Source organism: Lutra lutra, chromosome 12 (genome assembly GCF_902655055.1).
Source record: "Lutra lutra chromosome 12, mLutLut1.2, whole genome shotgun sequence".
NCBI classification, from domain to species: domain Eukaryota; kingdom Metazoa; phylum Chordata; class Mammalia; order Carnivora; family Mustelidae; genus Lutra; species Lutra lutra.
In genome coordinates this window covers 50485761-50501402 of record NC_062289.1, presented here as the reverse complement: position 1 = coordinate 50501402, position 15642 = coordinate 50485761, and the positions used below count along the sequence as shown (strand labels likewise).

General features: G+C 40.1%; 2 protein-coding genes across 4 annotated transcripts in view; one reads left to right on the top strand and one right to left on the bottom strand.

Annotated features, from left to right (window-relative positions):
- ROCK1 (Rho associated coiled-coil containing protein kinase 1) overlaps positions 1 to 1606 on the bottom strand; it is a 150471-nt gene extending 148865 nt beyond the window's left edge. For all 3 annotated transcript variants that reach the window (XM_047696920.1, XM_047696921.1, XM_047696922.1), the window contains exon 1: positions 1270 to 1606. In XM_047696920.1, coding sequence (XP_047552876.1) covers positions 1270 to 1362 — 93 coding nt within the window. In that variant the 5' untranslated portion in view covers positions 1363 to 1606. The remainder of the gene's footprint in view (positions 1 to 1269) is intronic.
- On the top strand, positions 1414 to 3296 carry LOC125081750 (translation initiation factor IF-2-like). Its single transcript, XM_047696491.1, has 3 exons — positions 1414 to 1485; positions 1538 to 2535; positions 2686 to 3296. The coding sequence occupies exons 1-3, from the start codon at positions 1414 to 1416 to the stop codon at positions 2759 to 2761; spliced, it is 1146 nt and encodes a 381-aa protein (XP_047552447.1). The 3' UTR covers positions 2762 to 3296.
- The last annotated feature ends 12346 nt before the right edge of the window (positions 3297 to 15642 follow it).

The following is a 15642-nucleotide window of genomic DNA, read 5'->3' as shown; positions in this document are numbered from 1 at the left end:
TCATTCAATAAGATATTGTATTAAGCATCCACCATCCTGTTTCTCAGTATGAAGAGCATGCATAATGTAGGTGAGACATTTCAAATACACAACCCACAAGACTCTCCTTTCACCATCAAGGATGCTAAATAAAAGTAATTCTGAAAGCTTTGGGGAGAAATTTTCTGGTAAAAGAGTACATATTTAAAAATATACACAGATATTTACAGTAACTAAAAGGCATGTTAACTTTAAATGATTAATATTCCTGATTCAAGATGAAATTTTTAAATATTTCTCTTAATGGCATCGTTTTGTTCACTTAATCCCATATATTGTATACATCTAACGTTAATTCTCTGAGGAGGCTGTAAATAACTATTCGTATACATACCCCCTGTAACCTTAGAGATTATGTGGTTTCGTTTGGACAAAACAGAATTATTATACAACTTTTAGTTGTTCAGTAAAGTAAAAGGAGAAACTCGCTTACAGAGTTTGCAACTATAAGTATCAGGGAAAATAGATAAAACCTAAAAACTCTAATTATTAACAGAGAAGTGTAATCAATTAAAGATCTTTAAGAATTTGGCCTTTCATTTCATAAAAACCTCCTCAGAATGCTTTAAAAATGATAATGGTAAGCCCACCAGCACCAAAAAAGGCAGTTACGATAAAATATCTGTGCGCTACTTTTGTAATCAACTATACTGTAAAAGAGTTAATAATGTGGTAACCTACGAGTTATCTTAGGTCTTTACACTTAACAGTCCAGCAAAAAGTTCCTCCACTACTCAAATCACCTATGACATTTTGGCTTAAAAATCACTTCCTCAATATCGATTCTCCATTATCACTGCCAAGTCTAAAAACTAAACCCTCAGGAGCTAAATCGCTCTAGGTGGAAAGTAGTCTTTCCAGTATTACTGTCAAACCGATCAAAAAAATTAATACTACTAAGACCGTCATTCAACAAACTATACATGCAGAAATAACTGACGTGGTAACTTTTTACGTGATGCCTGCAACAGAGGTTTATAAATATCTTTTGTAGAGTAATGAACTGAGTCAGAGCTAAAAGTTCAGAGAGTAGTTAGTACAGGGCCAGTCCAAAGATAAATAAGGCCATGGCATGAGATTTTAGACAGCAGACTGTTCAGGAAAACCAGCAGATTTTGGTGTTTTCCAAGATTATGCACACCTGAAACTTTCTTTTGCAAATAACTAGACTGAAAGCAAGAGGACGGCAAATACAGAACCCCAGACAAGCAAAAGACAACTGCTACTCACCAGCAAACAATCTGAATTCACTTCCGATTTGGGATCCCGCAGCAGGTTGTCGATTTTTTCAAATCGAGTCTCAAAACTGTCCCCAGTCGACATGTTGCTGCTACTGTGACAATACCCTCGTACCAGCACCAGCAGCGGAAAGCAATGTCAACCAACTTCCTCCGGCGGTGGGTTCGCGGCCGCGGGGCGGCGAAGCCGGAACCTCAGGGTCACCAGGTGCGCCCGGTTCCCCCTCCTCCCCCTCACTGAGGGGATCTCCGCTCACCAGACCCCCAGCCGGGGGCAACGGCGACCCACAGCCGCTCCGGCGCCCAAAGTCGCATCCCACCCGGTGGCCCCTCACGACAGCCGAAAGCGCCGTCGCCACCAGCCTCGTCGCTCCGGCGAGGTGCTTCAGCCTAGCGGGCCCCAGCCGCCTTCGCCTTGGAGGGTTCCCCGTCCCGAGATGGGCAGGAGGTGGGAGAGAAAGAGAAGCAGGGTGGAGACTGCTCCGGGCAGCAGGGGAGGGAGAAGAGGAAAGGCGAAAGCGAAGGGCGGGTGCCGAGCTGTGCCAGCTGCCGCCGCCGCTTGGGCCACGGGCCCGACCCGTTCCGCTCAGAGGCGCTACAGGCGGTCTAGCCCCGCATCCCCGGCTTTCCTTGGCGCGACCCGATGCACCAATCCAACTCTGCCAAGAGCTGGTCCCCGCGGGATAGGCTCACTCTCCCATTTTGTCCCGTCGCTACTAGGGCTGCTGCCGCGCTGTTCTGCGGGGCAGGGCGAGGTCGGTGCCCGAGACTGGAGAGCGGGCGGTGAGGAAGACGAGAGTCGGGTCCCGGCGGCGCCTGATCGGGGAGTTTCTGGGAAGAGCTGCGTCCCCTGCCCGGGAGAGGGCGAGTCGCGGCGGCGAAAGCCTGGGGGGTGGGGCGATAGGGGCCGTGAGGGACTAATATGTCCGCCTTCCTGTTCAAACAAACGGAGACCGCCGGCGCAGACTGCGCATGCGGGGCGCGGACGCTCGGAAGGAGAATCGATCCCGCGCTGCGCGCGCGCACGCACACACACACACACACATACACACACACGCCGTCGCCTCCGCAGGGCGGGGCTAGGCCGGGACTGGCCCGGACGGGCGGGGCGGAAGGCGGGGCACGCACGGGGCCTCGCGGTCCGAAGCCGAAGGCTGGTAGCTGGGAGGAGCCGACAGGGTGCGGCGGGAGGCACCGCCCTCGCCCCAGCAGGCTGCGGGGAGCGAAGTAGAGCTCTGGAGCCCGAGAGGAGGTTGGGGTTGGCAAGGGGGTACCGAGTAGAGGCGCGGGGCTGTGTCTTTGGTCGGTTCCTAAGCAGCTGCCTCAGCTCTGCTTCCTCTAGGCTGCAGCCGTCCGGAGCTTTCTGACGAGAAAGGAGTGGTGCTTGATATTGTTATTTTGCTAATAGATTCTTTTCTAGGCGAGATGCCTTTTCGCCAGCAGGCAGCAGCATTTTAGCACCAACGGAGCTTGTTTTTCGGTAGTACTTCATCGTCGGCCCCCCGGGAACACCACAATGTTTAAACGGTCTGCGATTCCATGGGAAAATTACGAAGCAGTGCAGTACTGAACCCTCCTAAGCCGAGCGTGTGTATCAGGGGAGCACTAAAATACTGACTCCGGAAGATATAGTCCATAGAAGTCAAGTTCAATTTGTTTAAAAAAAAAAAAAAAAAGAACCTCATTGAAAAATCAATATTTTTAAGTTACTCATATGAGTTCTTCCACACCATTATCACTCCAGTTGTAGTTCTCTTTGATGTGTGATCCTGCTTGTTTCAATTTCAAAAAGCTCAGTGCAACTTAAAATTGTGATTTTAACAGAACCAATGTAGAATATGAAAATTATGGGCATTTCCTCTTAAGTCAATTGCTTCATTGACTGTGGTGTGAGGGTTGAAAGACTTGTTACTCAATCTGCTGATAATCTTTACTGCTGTCGGCGGGAAATCTACCTTAATTTGTTACTAGTCAATCTTTAGTTTGGCTCATAGGTCAAATTAAAGATTGCTAGAAATAGAAAGCATGGAGAGAGCCCGAGTGGCTCAGTCGGTTAGGCGTCTGCTTCGGCTGGGGTCATGATCGCAGAGTTTAGGAATCGAGCCCCGTGTATGTCAGGAAGCCTGCCTCTGCCTGCTGCTCTGCCTACTTGGCTTTCTAGCTCTCCATCAAATTAATAAAATCTTTTTTAAAAAAGAAAAAGAATAGAAAACACGAATATGTTTCCCCACACTGGAAAATGTTACAGATGAACCAGTTTTCTTCCTATGTAAAAAACACTGCATAGCATGTGAACAGTCCACTAACTTCATGGTGTGAGTCAGAGGTTAGGAAAATGTTTTATTGTTTGAAAAATGACTTTTCTATTTTCACTTTAGTATAAAGAAGAAATATTTAGATACAAAAACCACTGTATAAATCACGATAGGAAGTAAGTCGTCACAAAAATCATAACAAAGCGACAACTAGACAAAATTCAGGTATTTTATTAAATGCTTTTGCAGTGACTTTTCTTGGCTCCAGTATTTTAAGCTGGTCATGTGAATTAAATTTTTTTTTAAGCATAGGGCTTAAAATAAATCTGGCAGTTGCCCTAAAGTAAATTTCCTAAACTCTGCTTGTCCTTTTTTATTACCATTTTTAGGTATTCTTTGGAATTTTGTTGTTTCTCAGAGAACTGTGAGCATTATGTTGCTTTCCATTGAACACATACGAAAAAGTGCAGGTAGCTAAGACAATATATGAGTGACACTGATAAATATAAGTGGATTGAATACCAATGTGGCAAAGCTACTGGAAATATATGTGAGGCCTATGTATTTCGCTTTTTTATAAGATTAATCTGATGATTTTAACTCCCAACTAGTTGTCTTTTACCATAAGATAGATGGACTCCGTATCAATTTTTTTTTAAATAAAAAAGTTCTCACCTGTCATAAGGTAGAATCATGACATTAAAGTTCCTTTGCAACTTTTAAATTCTGTTGTCTAGTTAAGGCTAATCTCTTCAACAGCATTGTGGATATTTGGGATCACCCTTAAAGTATATATTAAGATTCTAAGTGCAATAGAATATATACATACTGAACGTTTACCATATGCTAGGCATTACTATATGCATTTTATACATAGAATCCAATTAAAACTTCAAAAGAATTCTGCTGATACCTACATTATGGATGCGGAAACTGAAATGCAGAAAGATATGTTACTTGTTCAAGGTCATGACAGATCCAGATTGGAATAGAGACATTCACACTCCAGAGTCCCCATTCTTTTTTTTTTTTTTTTAAGATTTTATTCATTTCATTTGACAGACAGAGATCACAAATAGGCAGAGAGGCAGGCAGAGAGAGAGAGGAGGAAACAGGCTCCCTGCCGAGCAGAGAGCCCGATGCGGGGCTCGATCCCAGGACCCTGGGATCATGACCTGAGCCGAAAGCAGAGGCTTTAACCCACTGAGCCACCCAGGCGCCCCCAGAGTCCCCATTCTTAACAGCTGAATATGCTAATGCTATCCAATCCTAGTACAATAAGTATATCATAACTGTATTATTTACATTAGCACATATTTAAATGATTCTATGTAAAAGAGGGAATTATAAAATTTGCAATATTCTCAGTATAATTATAGTCCCTAGGGAAAGATGTGAAAATGATTTAGCAAGGTTCAGAATAAAGAGGATTGACAAGGTTCAACAGTAGTGGCTTGACTAGAGGTTTCCAAACACTGGGTCCAAGAACCAGTGATACTCCTTGGTGGAGTTTTCCTGACCTGCAGCAAAATGAGAATAATTATTACATGTTTTCATAAAGTAAGCAGTTCTATTTAAAACTGCCATTCAGTCTGAAATTATTTTTACTACTTTTTGTTTTAATGTACCTTTTAGAAACAAAAGTAAAAGTAAATGATATAGTTTTTAATGTTCTTACGTGGAAATTTAAAATTTACAGAGTTAGCAACTATATGCAAAGACATAGATTAAGTTAATTTTATCTTAATTTTTCTGGCTTTGGGAATTCAAACATCTGGAAACATTTAGTTTAGATGAGACTCATGCTAGGACCCAATGAAGAGACTGTAGTGCTGAAAGAATTTGAATGAGGCATATTTGGGAAAGATCATGGAAAAATCAAAAAGATTTGGGTGTAGACTTGTGAATAGTGAAAGACAATTAAGTTCAGCATTCCTTACCTTTTGGTTATTTGGTAGGAAATAGACTCAGTTTAATGTGTATGGAATTTCTTTCATAAACATTGATGTGGTAGCTAGCTTCCAAAGATGGCCTCCAGTGAACCGTGTCTCCCAGGATGCATGGCCTCCTGGAGATCCCTCCTACACTGAATCAAGGCTGGGGCCTTGTGAGCTGTTCTAACCAATAAAATGTAGCAAAAATGGCACTGTGCCAATATCAGGCCCAACTTTGACAGTTTGCCTGGCAACCAACAGTTTAGTGCTCTGGGATATCCAACTAAACTGGAGTCATCATGGTGTGAGGAAATTCACAATTACTAACCACAGGAAGGAATCACATGGAAACCAAGGGAGGAGTCCAGCAGACCCTCAGAACAGAGACTCCAGACTTATGACCCAAGTCAAGCCATTCCAGCAGCCCCTGGGCATCTGAAACGCCCAGATGATGCTACATGGAACAGAAACAAGTTTAATCCCTCCAAGCACTGCCCACACAGTAGAATCATGAAGAAATAATAAAGTGATCACTACTTTGAAACACTAAGTTTTGGGGTAGTTTCTCAGCAATAAATGAATCCAAACACCTGGATTTCAGGAAAAGAATCATTCATAAATATGTGTATAGATAGATATATTGGGAGTACCTTCATGCTTTTTAGTATTATCCACTATATAAGGAAGCTGCCCATAATGGAGTGTTGTAAAAGAATGACAAATTCACTGTCATTGTTTACTGTCAATTACTGTCAATGTCAAACATTGTCAGTGTTTACTGTCTTCAACAAAACCTTTATTCAAGAGAATTGTAAAAGCTTTTTAAACCAATACTTCCAGATTTTAAAAAGTATTATGAAGGGTGCCTGGGTGGCTCAGTGGGTTAAAGACTCTGCGTTTAGGGGCGCCTGGGTGGCTCAGTGGGTTGGGCCGCTGCCTTCGGCTCAGGTCATGATCTCGGGGTCCTGAGATCGAGCCCCGCATCGGGCTCTCTGCTCAGCAGGGAGCCTGCTTCCTCCTCTCTCTCTGCCTGCCTCTCTGCCTGCTTGTGATCTCTCTCTGTCAAATAAATAAATAAAATCTTTAAAAAAAAAAAAAAAAAAGACTCTGCGTTTAGCTTGGGTCATGGTCCCACGGTCCTGGAATTGAGCCCCGCATCAGCCTCCTTGCTCAGCAGGGAGTCTGCTTCCCTGTCTCTGCCTGCCTCTCTGCTGACTTGTGATCTCTGTCTGTCAAATAAATAAATAAATCTTTAAAAAAAAAAAAAGGTATTATGAATTTATACTCCCATATAAACACATTTTTAGGGCACTTGAATGGCTCACTCAGTTAAGCTTTTGCCTTTGGCTCAGGTCATGATTCCAGGGTCCTGAGATGGAACCCCACATCAGTCTCCCTGCTCAGTGGGGGGTCTCTTTCTCCCTTTCCCTCTGTCCCTGCCCCCCCACCTTGTACTCTCTCCTTCACTTGCTATCTCTCTCTCTCAAGAAAATAAGTAAAATCTTAAAAAATAAAGTTTAAAAAACACATTTTTACCTGTACTTTTATATTTTCTCAATTTAGTGCATAATCATGCCTATCCTGTTTAAAAATAAATACTAAAAGTTCAGGTACATACTGTAAATTGCGTATCAATTGTAATTCATTACCATAAATTGCATGCAATTTCAAAAATGCATACCACAAATGTGCTAAGAATGTGATGTGGCTAAGTTCCTATAGAAACTTTAGCTAACATTTCCAAGAAAGTATGATACTTATTATATTTAACACAACTTTCCAAAAGGACATTAAAAATTTTTTTAATGTAGAACAGCTTCACTTGATTCTGAACAACTTTAATGAACAGTTGTAAAAAATTGAGGTTCTGTTTTAAGAGCTTGGTTTTATATGATTAATATTTACCCCAATATAGTATATATGTACTTTTTTTTTCTAGATCTGAGAAGTGAATCAGGAAGACTATATTCCTTTACCTGAGAGGACTCCTTATGAGATCACCCAAGCTATTCTTTTCTTTCCACAGGACAGTCAGGCTTGGGAGTCAGTGTAGTTGGTCATTTTTAGATCCATTACAGCCTCGGTGCTGCCTAGGCATAGTTGGAAATTTCAGCATCTATCAAGATTAAAGCAAGAAAAAGTGTAGAGCACGCAATGAAGAGAGTGCCTTAAGGGCTCCTCCTGACTCACCCTGAATGCCTTCCTCCAACATCTGTTTTTTATTTCTTAGAGGCTGCTATTCCATTCAACTGCAAAATACTTGCATTGACCCTAGAAACAGAATGGAGAAATAGAAAGAAACAGATTTCTGTAAAACAATTATTTTCTCACTCTATGTCATTACCATCTCGGAGACCCTACAAATGTCACACAAGCCCAAGCATGCAAATCACTGACAGTACAATTTTTTCCAAGGACGAGGACTGTTATGTTTAAGGAACCCCTGAGATGGTGGGTGCATGACCACAATTAGAGAGGGAAACCCAGATCAAGGAGATTATAACAGATATACACAGATGGTCTCATACTGTTTCCCATTTTTTGCAACAGCCTTCCAAGCAATTTTTCCCCTCCTACCCAGCACCACTCCACTAAGTCCCAAGACTAAGTGTGCTTTCTGACCCACTGCTTTTTAGGTTCTTACATCTTCCTCTTTAAGGCCTTTTCATTGAAGAATTGCCTTTTTTGGCAGCAACAGGCTCATCACCCAATATCTACTTCCCTTTTTTATTCATCACAACTTTTGTCAATCATCTCAGTCCCAAATTTAGGACTTCCATACCTGAAAAGAGAAAAATGTCTGCTTTCAACGTTGCACTATTTTGATCTCCCTTCCATCATTCAAAGACTTCCCGAAATATAACATCTTTCCTAAAATTTCAGTAACTTGAAGAGAGGCACTGATTCTTCATACTCACCCATCAACATATAAATATTACCAACATACACTCTATATATTCTTTCTTAATAACCATGACACTTTTTGCACTTTAGCCCCTCACCTTTTTTTTGCAGACAGTGTAAATAATCTGCTAGTTGAATTTATACATTTGCTTTGTTTATGTGTTCTTGTCACTGCTGTCTTATACACTCCCTAGGGCATAGGCTAGGACTTTAAAAGCAATAATCATGTTTTTCTTTTCATTACAAAAATAGTACACACTTATTTTTAAGATTTTGGAAAATATGAAGAAGTAAAACAGAACAAAAGAGTTGAGAAATTCTGAGGAACCAATGATACTCTCTCAGTCTTTCCAGGCCAAAATGGTTCTCATCTCTGCTTCCTGTGGGTCTATTTTATTCTTCCTCTGTCATTGAACTGATTCTTTCTACACTTCTCCCTGTGCATAAGCCAAATATTATCTTCAGCATCATACCCATATAGTGAATTTAAGTCCTTACAGAGGTCACGAAGTAGTTTTAGTTCCAATCCATGTTCTGTAAAATTTTACATAATTATTTTTGTACAGTTAACACATGCATATGACATATAAATCCAAAAGATACAATATGATACATAATGAAAAATAATTCTTCCTCCCACCTCTGTCCACAAGCCACTAGTTCCCCCACACAAAAGGGAATGGTTGTTTGGTTTCTTGTATTCTTTCCCTAAGTACACAATCATTTGTATTTGTTACATAGACTTTTCTCTCAATGATGTTTTTTCTCCTTGTTTTGACAATGTATCTTAGAGACTGTTCTTTATCAGTAACTATAAAACTGTCTCATTCGTTTTAACAGCTATAGGGTAGTTCATTTTTACATGCACAATTTATTTAACCAATACCTTACTAATGGACATTTATGTTGATTCCAACTTTTGCTATTCCAAACAATGCTGTAATGAATACTTTTATGCGCAAGTCCCTCCTCACTTACTTATTTTGATTTGTCTTGCAATTAAATGATTTCTTCATTCAGTATTTTTTTTAAAAAGTTCTCATAGTTCTATGGTTTTCGTTATTTTTTTCTTTTTTTAAAATTCCTACTTAGTCATGGTCTTTGCTTTCTATATTTTTCTATATAACTTTGAACTAATGTTTCCTTTTGCTTCACAATGATTTTGATTTAGGGATAAAGATTTCTTGTTTTTAGTCTACTAATAGTTATCCTTAAACATAAACAATGTTGAGGGGTCCCTGAGTGGCTCAGCTGGTTAAGCATCTGCATTAGGCTCAGGTCATGATCCCAGCATCTTGGGATCGAGCCCTGCATGTAGCTCCCATCAAGCCCCCCATCGAGCCCTGCATCGGACCCCTCATTGAGCCCCACATCTGGCTCCCTGTGTGGCAGTGATCCTGCTTCTCCCTTTTCCTCCTCCCTTTTCCTCTTCCTCCCTTTTTTCTCTCTACTGTTTGTACACGCTCTCTCTCTCAAATAAATAAATAAAATATTTTTTAAAAACCATAAACAGGGTGCCTGGGTGGCTCAGTGGGTTAAGCCTCTGCCTTTGGCTCAGGTCGTGGTCTCAGGGGTCTGGAATCCAGCCCCAAATCGGGCTCTCTGCTCAGCAGGGAGCCTGCTTCCCCCTCTCCATCTGCCTGCATCTCTGCCTGCTTGTGATCTCTCTCGCTCTCTGTCAAATAAATAAATAAATAAATAAATAAATAAATCTTAAAAAAAAAAACAGAAACAATATCAAATATGCATTTTTATTATTATAAATTTTAAGAATAGAACTATAACTGGGGCACCTGGGTGGTTAAAGCCTCTGCTTTCGGCTCAGGTCATGATCTCAGGGTCGTGGGATCGAGCCCCGCATCGGGCTCTCCGCTCAGTGGGGAGCCTGCTTCCCCCTCTCTCTGCCTGCCTCTCTGCCTACTTGTGATCTCTGTCTGTCAAATAAATAATAAATAAAATCTTAAAAAAATAAAAGAATAAAACTATAACTTTTGAGACCTTTCTATTTGGACAAGAACACATTTTCTGCCCAATTTTATCTTTCCTCCTTCTTTTTTATTTTTTTGTTTTCATTTTATTATTAACTATTTTTATTAACATAGAATGTATTATTTGCCCCAGGGGTACAGGTCTGTGAATTGTCAGGCTTACACTCCTCCTCCTTTTTTAAAAACACTATAATCTTTTAAGTTTGATTATATTACCTTCAGGTTTGTAACTAAATTACAAATTAAATTTCTTTCTGTATGTTTAATTTCTATATTTGCTTCCAGTTCTTGTAGAGAATCTGTTTTCTCACATTTTAATTTTACTCATTTTTTTGTAGTCTAAAATAAAACCTTAAATAATTTTAAAATAAAGAACACTTAGCTGAGATCCAGTATATCTCTAAGAACATCTGTTTTCCTCACACATCAATGAAAACATGGATAGGCATAGTTTTTTGGATCCACAAATTTTTGCCCTAAAAATTCATTAAATTTCCTCCATTATCTTTTTTAGACTTACTTCTACTGAGGAAATTAAAAGACCAAACTGTGTCTTGCTGTTTTATTGGCAACATTTTCTTGCTTAGCTCTTGTAGAATTCTTTGTGTGACTTATTTTTAAGATTTTATTTATTTATTTAAGAGACAGAGATCACAAGAGAGCACAAGCAGGGGAAGGGGCAGAGAGAGAAGGAGAAGCAGACTCCCTGCTGAGCAAGAAACCTGATGGCAAACACTTAACCGACTGAGCCACCCAGGCAAGCACCCCTCTTTGTGCATTTCTGAAATTTAAGGACTTCACTGGAATAATCCTAGAGGTGCATCTCTTATCATTTTTTTTTTTCCTAAAAAAGGGAACTCTTTAAAAGACTTGGGTCTTTTTTCACCTCAGTAAAATTTTCATATATATTAGTTCATTGCACATGATCTGTTTATCTCATCTTTTTAAAAAAAATTATTTATTTATTTGACAGATAGAGATCACAAACAGGCAAATTGACAGGCAGAGAGAGAGAGGAGAAAGCAGGCTCCCCGCTGAGCAGAGAGCCCGATGCAGGGCTTGATCCCAGGACCCTGGCATCATGACCAGAGCTGAAGGTGGAGGCTTTAACCCACTGAGCCACCCAGGCACCCCGATCTCATCATCTGCTTTTAAAGATTTTTTTTTTAATTTATTTATTTGTCAGAGAGAGAGAGGGAGAGAGAGCGAGCACAGGCAGACAGAATGGCAGGCAGAGGCAGAGGGAGAAGCAGGCTCCTTGCCGAGCAAGGAGCCCGATGTGGGACTCGATCCCAGGACGCTGGGATCATGACCTGAGCCCAAGGCAGCTGCTTAACCAACTGAGCCACCCAGGCGTCCCTCATCATCTGCTTTTAAAGGAACATGTATTGGTAATACTTGGGCTCTCATCTTTGTCCTCATCTCTATTTCTCTTTGTCCTTTTTTTTTCTACATTTTGGGAAAGCGTCTCAAATTTGTATTCTGAAACACTGATTTGATTTTCTGCATCAAGAAGTCTGCTCTATACTGCCCCCCCAATGGTTTTTATTTGAGTTGCTGCACTTCTAAATTTGGGGTTCCTTGAAGGCTTTTCTAGCTTGTTTTCTTTTCACAGTCTGTTCTTGTTTCAATTTAGCCTGCTTTTTCTTTTTTAATAGCTTGTATTTCATAGACATGGATTTGAGATATAACATATCTATTAATATGCATAAACCTTAACTGTACCACTCAATAAAGTTGTATATATAAATACACTCATGTGAACGTTGCCCCAATCAATTATAGAATACTTTCATCACTCCCAAATATTTCCTTATTCTTCCTATCTATAAATCCCTTACCAAGCTTAATTAATATTCTGATTTCGATCACCATAAGTTGGTTCTATCATGATTAGATTAGGTTATATGTTTTAGAATTTCACAGAAATGGTATCATATGGTATATACGCTTTCGTGACTGATTTCTTTAGTTTTTATAGATTTTTGTGACATTTTTTATTATAGTAAAATATATATAACATAAAATTGACCATTTTAACTATTTTAAGTGTACAGTAAAGTGACATTAAGTATACTCACATTATTGTTCCACCATCCATCCATCTCCAGAACTTTCCATCCTCTCAAACTGAAATTCTGTATCCATTAAATACCTACTTCTCATTCCCTTCTCCCCTCAGCCCCAGGTGACCAATATTCTACTTTTTGTCTCTGTGAATTTGACTATTCTAGGTCCCTCATATAAATGGAATCATGTAATATCTATTCTTTTGTGTCTGGCTTATTTCTCTTAGCATAATGTCCTCAAGCTCATTTATATTATACCATGTATAAGAATTTCATTCATTTAAAAAAAAAAAAAAAGAATTTCATTCATTTTGAAGGCTAAATCTTATCTCATTGTACATATATACTACATTTGTTCATCTACTCATTTGTCAATGGACATGTAGATTATTTTTTTTAAAGATTTTATTTATTTATTTGACAGAGAGAGATCACAAGTAGGCAGATAGGCAGGCAGAGAGAGAGGAGGAAGCAGGCTCCCACTGAGCAGAGAGCCTGATGCCATGTGGGGCTCGATTCCAGGACCCTGGGATCATGACCCGAGCTGAAGGCAGAGGCTTTAACCCACCGAGCCACCCAGGTGCCCCGGACATGTAGATGTTTTTTAAACTTTTTAATGTTTCTTCCTGTTCCTATAATAAACCAGTATTAGATGAGGATAAAGACCCTTCAAAAACAGATTCTCTCCCTTGTGTTTTACTGCATACAAAAATGTATTTCATACATCCCACTTTTTTCCTCCCTATTTTTTTCAACTTGGAGTTGGGAGAAAAATATTTAGGCCCAGAGTTTGAAAAAAAAGATAAAGTACAGAGTTTTGCTGTTTGGTTCTCTCACCGTCTAACTTAGTTACTGACTGACTTGCCTCTAATATTCTGTGATTTGATATACACAGCCTTATGTCAGTTTTTATTGTTTAATAGGCATTTTTCTTGTGTAGTTCCTTTGAAATGAAATAGAATCACTTCCCAATTCTCTATTAGAAAGAGGATGTGTAACCTACAGAATGTAACTGTATTTATTCTTTAATGACACTGAGTGGTACATGACAACTTTACCCCTCCCTCAGTTTTTACTACTTTTAATGTTCCTCTACCTTACCTGAAACTCTTTACCTTTGAGAGGACTACATATACTAAGGTCCCATTCTTTTTATCCTAGCTGATAATGTGTTGGGGATTATAGAAATTGAATTAAGAGACATTGTTATGAAAGGAAGGGACACTCTGATTGTTCAGAAGTCTGTTTCCACACAGTGAAGGCCATGTCTGTCTACCTTTCTCATTTGAGAAGCTCTCTGTTCCCAAATTATGGGTAGCAATGAGGGGAATCATGGGGAAGTTATGATACAGAGTTCCTTCTACCTATTTTCTGGCTGTGCTTTCCTGATTCAAAAGATGCTGCATGCCTAATAGATTAATTCTGTTTCTTAATGTGGCACTATTAAAAACTTAATAGAAATATTTCCAGGAATCTCTCTTATGACTGACTTTTATTCTTTTGGAGTTTGTTGTGCATTTTCATCTTTTGGTAGTTCTTAGTGAATATTTAGTAGAAATCGGGAGAAGAACTATTAAGTGCCTTTATTACTCAGCCGTCATCCTAACCTTAAAGTATGGCTCCAAGATTGTTTAACTTACTTTGTATAATCTAGGTTTTATAAGATACTCAAGGAAGAGTCTCTTCCCCCACTAGCCTGATGCCTTAAATGTAAATATTAAAACAATTTATTTGTGTTAAGTACTTGCCATTGTCAGGAGCCTCATGAAATGCAAAGATTCTCCAAAGGGATAAAATAGATCAGCATCATTTGGTTTGATAACTTAAAGTCATCAAGCAAAGCTAGTTTGCTCTGGCAGTGAGGAAGTGAAGCACAAAAGCTCATGACAGCTAGTGTACTCTTGAGGATTCAGACCACCACTTTAAATTAGGCAAGCAGAAACTCTTATACTGCTCTGAACCTTCCCCAGTGCCCCTGGGGCAATCCCTGACAAGTCCTCAGTACCTCCTATACAGAGGATCTCAACTAGTTTATAAGCATCAGAGAAGAGTTGGAAAGCACCATCATATACAGCCAACTGCTGATCAATCCCAGGATCTTTACTGCAAACCGGTGATTCTTTTTGTGTTTTACCAATGTAAATCTTAGTTCTTATGACATGTTATGACATAGTCCATTAGGAAAAACAGATGAAAGTGGACTGCTCTAGGGGCGCCTGGATGGCTCAGTTGGTTAATTGTCTGCCTTTGTTCAGGTCATGATCCTGGGGTCCTAGAATCAATCCCTCCTCCCCCACCTCCGCCAAAATCAGGCTCCCTGCTCAGGGAGCCTACTACTCCCCTTCTGTCCCTCCCCCACCACGCATGTGTGTGCATGTGCTCTCTCTCTAATAAATACATAAAATCTTAAAAAAAAAAACAACAAAAAAGAAGTGGACGACTCTAATTGAAACAGGAAGTGGTGCCGGAGAGTATACCTTCTCTGCACTACTTTTGGTCCCGAATGGGCTCCATGGAATGCCTAGAGCTCTGAATTGCATAATTCTAAATCACTATTCTAGACATCACTAAAGGATGTTTGCGCAAGCTACCCACTGAAGAAGAGTATGAGAAAGGGCATCGAGATATCTCAACATAACTAGAATGCTTGAGGTCTGACTTTGGTCAGTTATTTTAAGAATACACTTGATTGGTATTGTCTATACTTAGCACTCTCACCCCCTTCCTACCCCAGGCAACTACGGAGGGAGTTCCACTGGGCTGTATGATCTCAAAGACCTTACTCTTCCATTATGTTAATTTTATATATCTTAACAGACATCCTTGGAAAAATGTTTTCCTTACATCTACTCTCAAAATGTGACTTCCAATTCTGATCAAATTAGAGTACATCCGGTATGACTTATCTCTCTGATTACAACTAAAAACTCTGGACAAAATACACAAAAACAATGACCTGAGGACTCTTAAAAGTAATGAAAGCAGGCAGATTGTGGAGTGGAGTCAAAACTTGAAGAAGCAACACATTTGAGAATAGTGTTCTGTTGTTACCCCTCTTTTATTTCTTGGCTTTGCCCCTAGGGCAGGCCCATCCTGCAGAACTGTTCAGCAGCAGTGATATGAGCAGGTAAAACTCTAAAAAGAAACCTCCCCTTTCTGCACAGAAGAATTGGGAAAAGGGACCTCTGTGGGGGCAGAGAACAGTAGAGGAAACC

Coding starts and splice junctions, on each gene's coding strand:
- LOC125081750 (XM_047696491.1), top strand. CDS start 1,414: ATGTCAACCAACTTCCTCCGGCGGTGGGTTCGCGGCCGCGGGGCGGCG. Junction 1,486..1,537: donor CGGAACCTCAGGGTCACCAG/GTGCGCCCGGTT, acceptor TCCGCTCACCAG/ACCCCCAGCCGGGGGCAACG. Junction 2,536..2,685: donor GAGCCCGAGAGGAGGTTGGG/GTTGGCAAGGGG, acceptor TTTTGCTAATAG/ATTCTTTTCTAGGCGAGATG.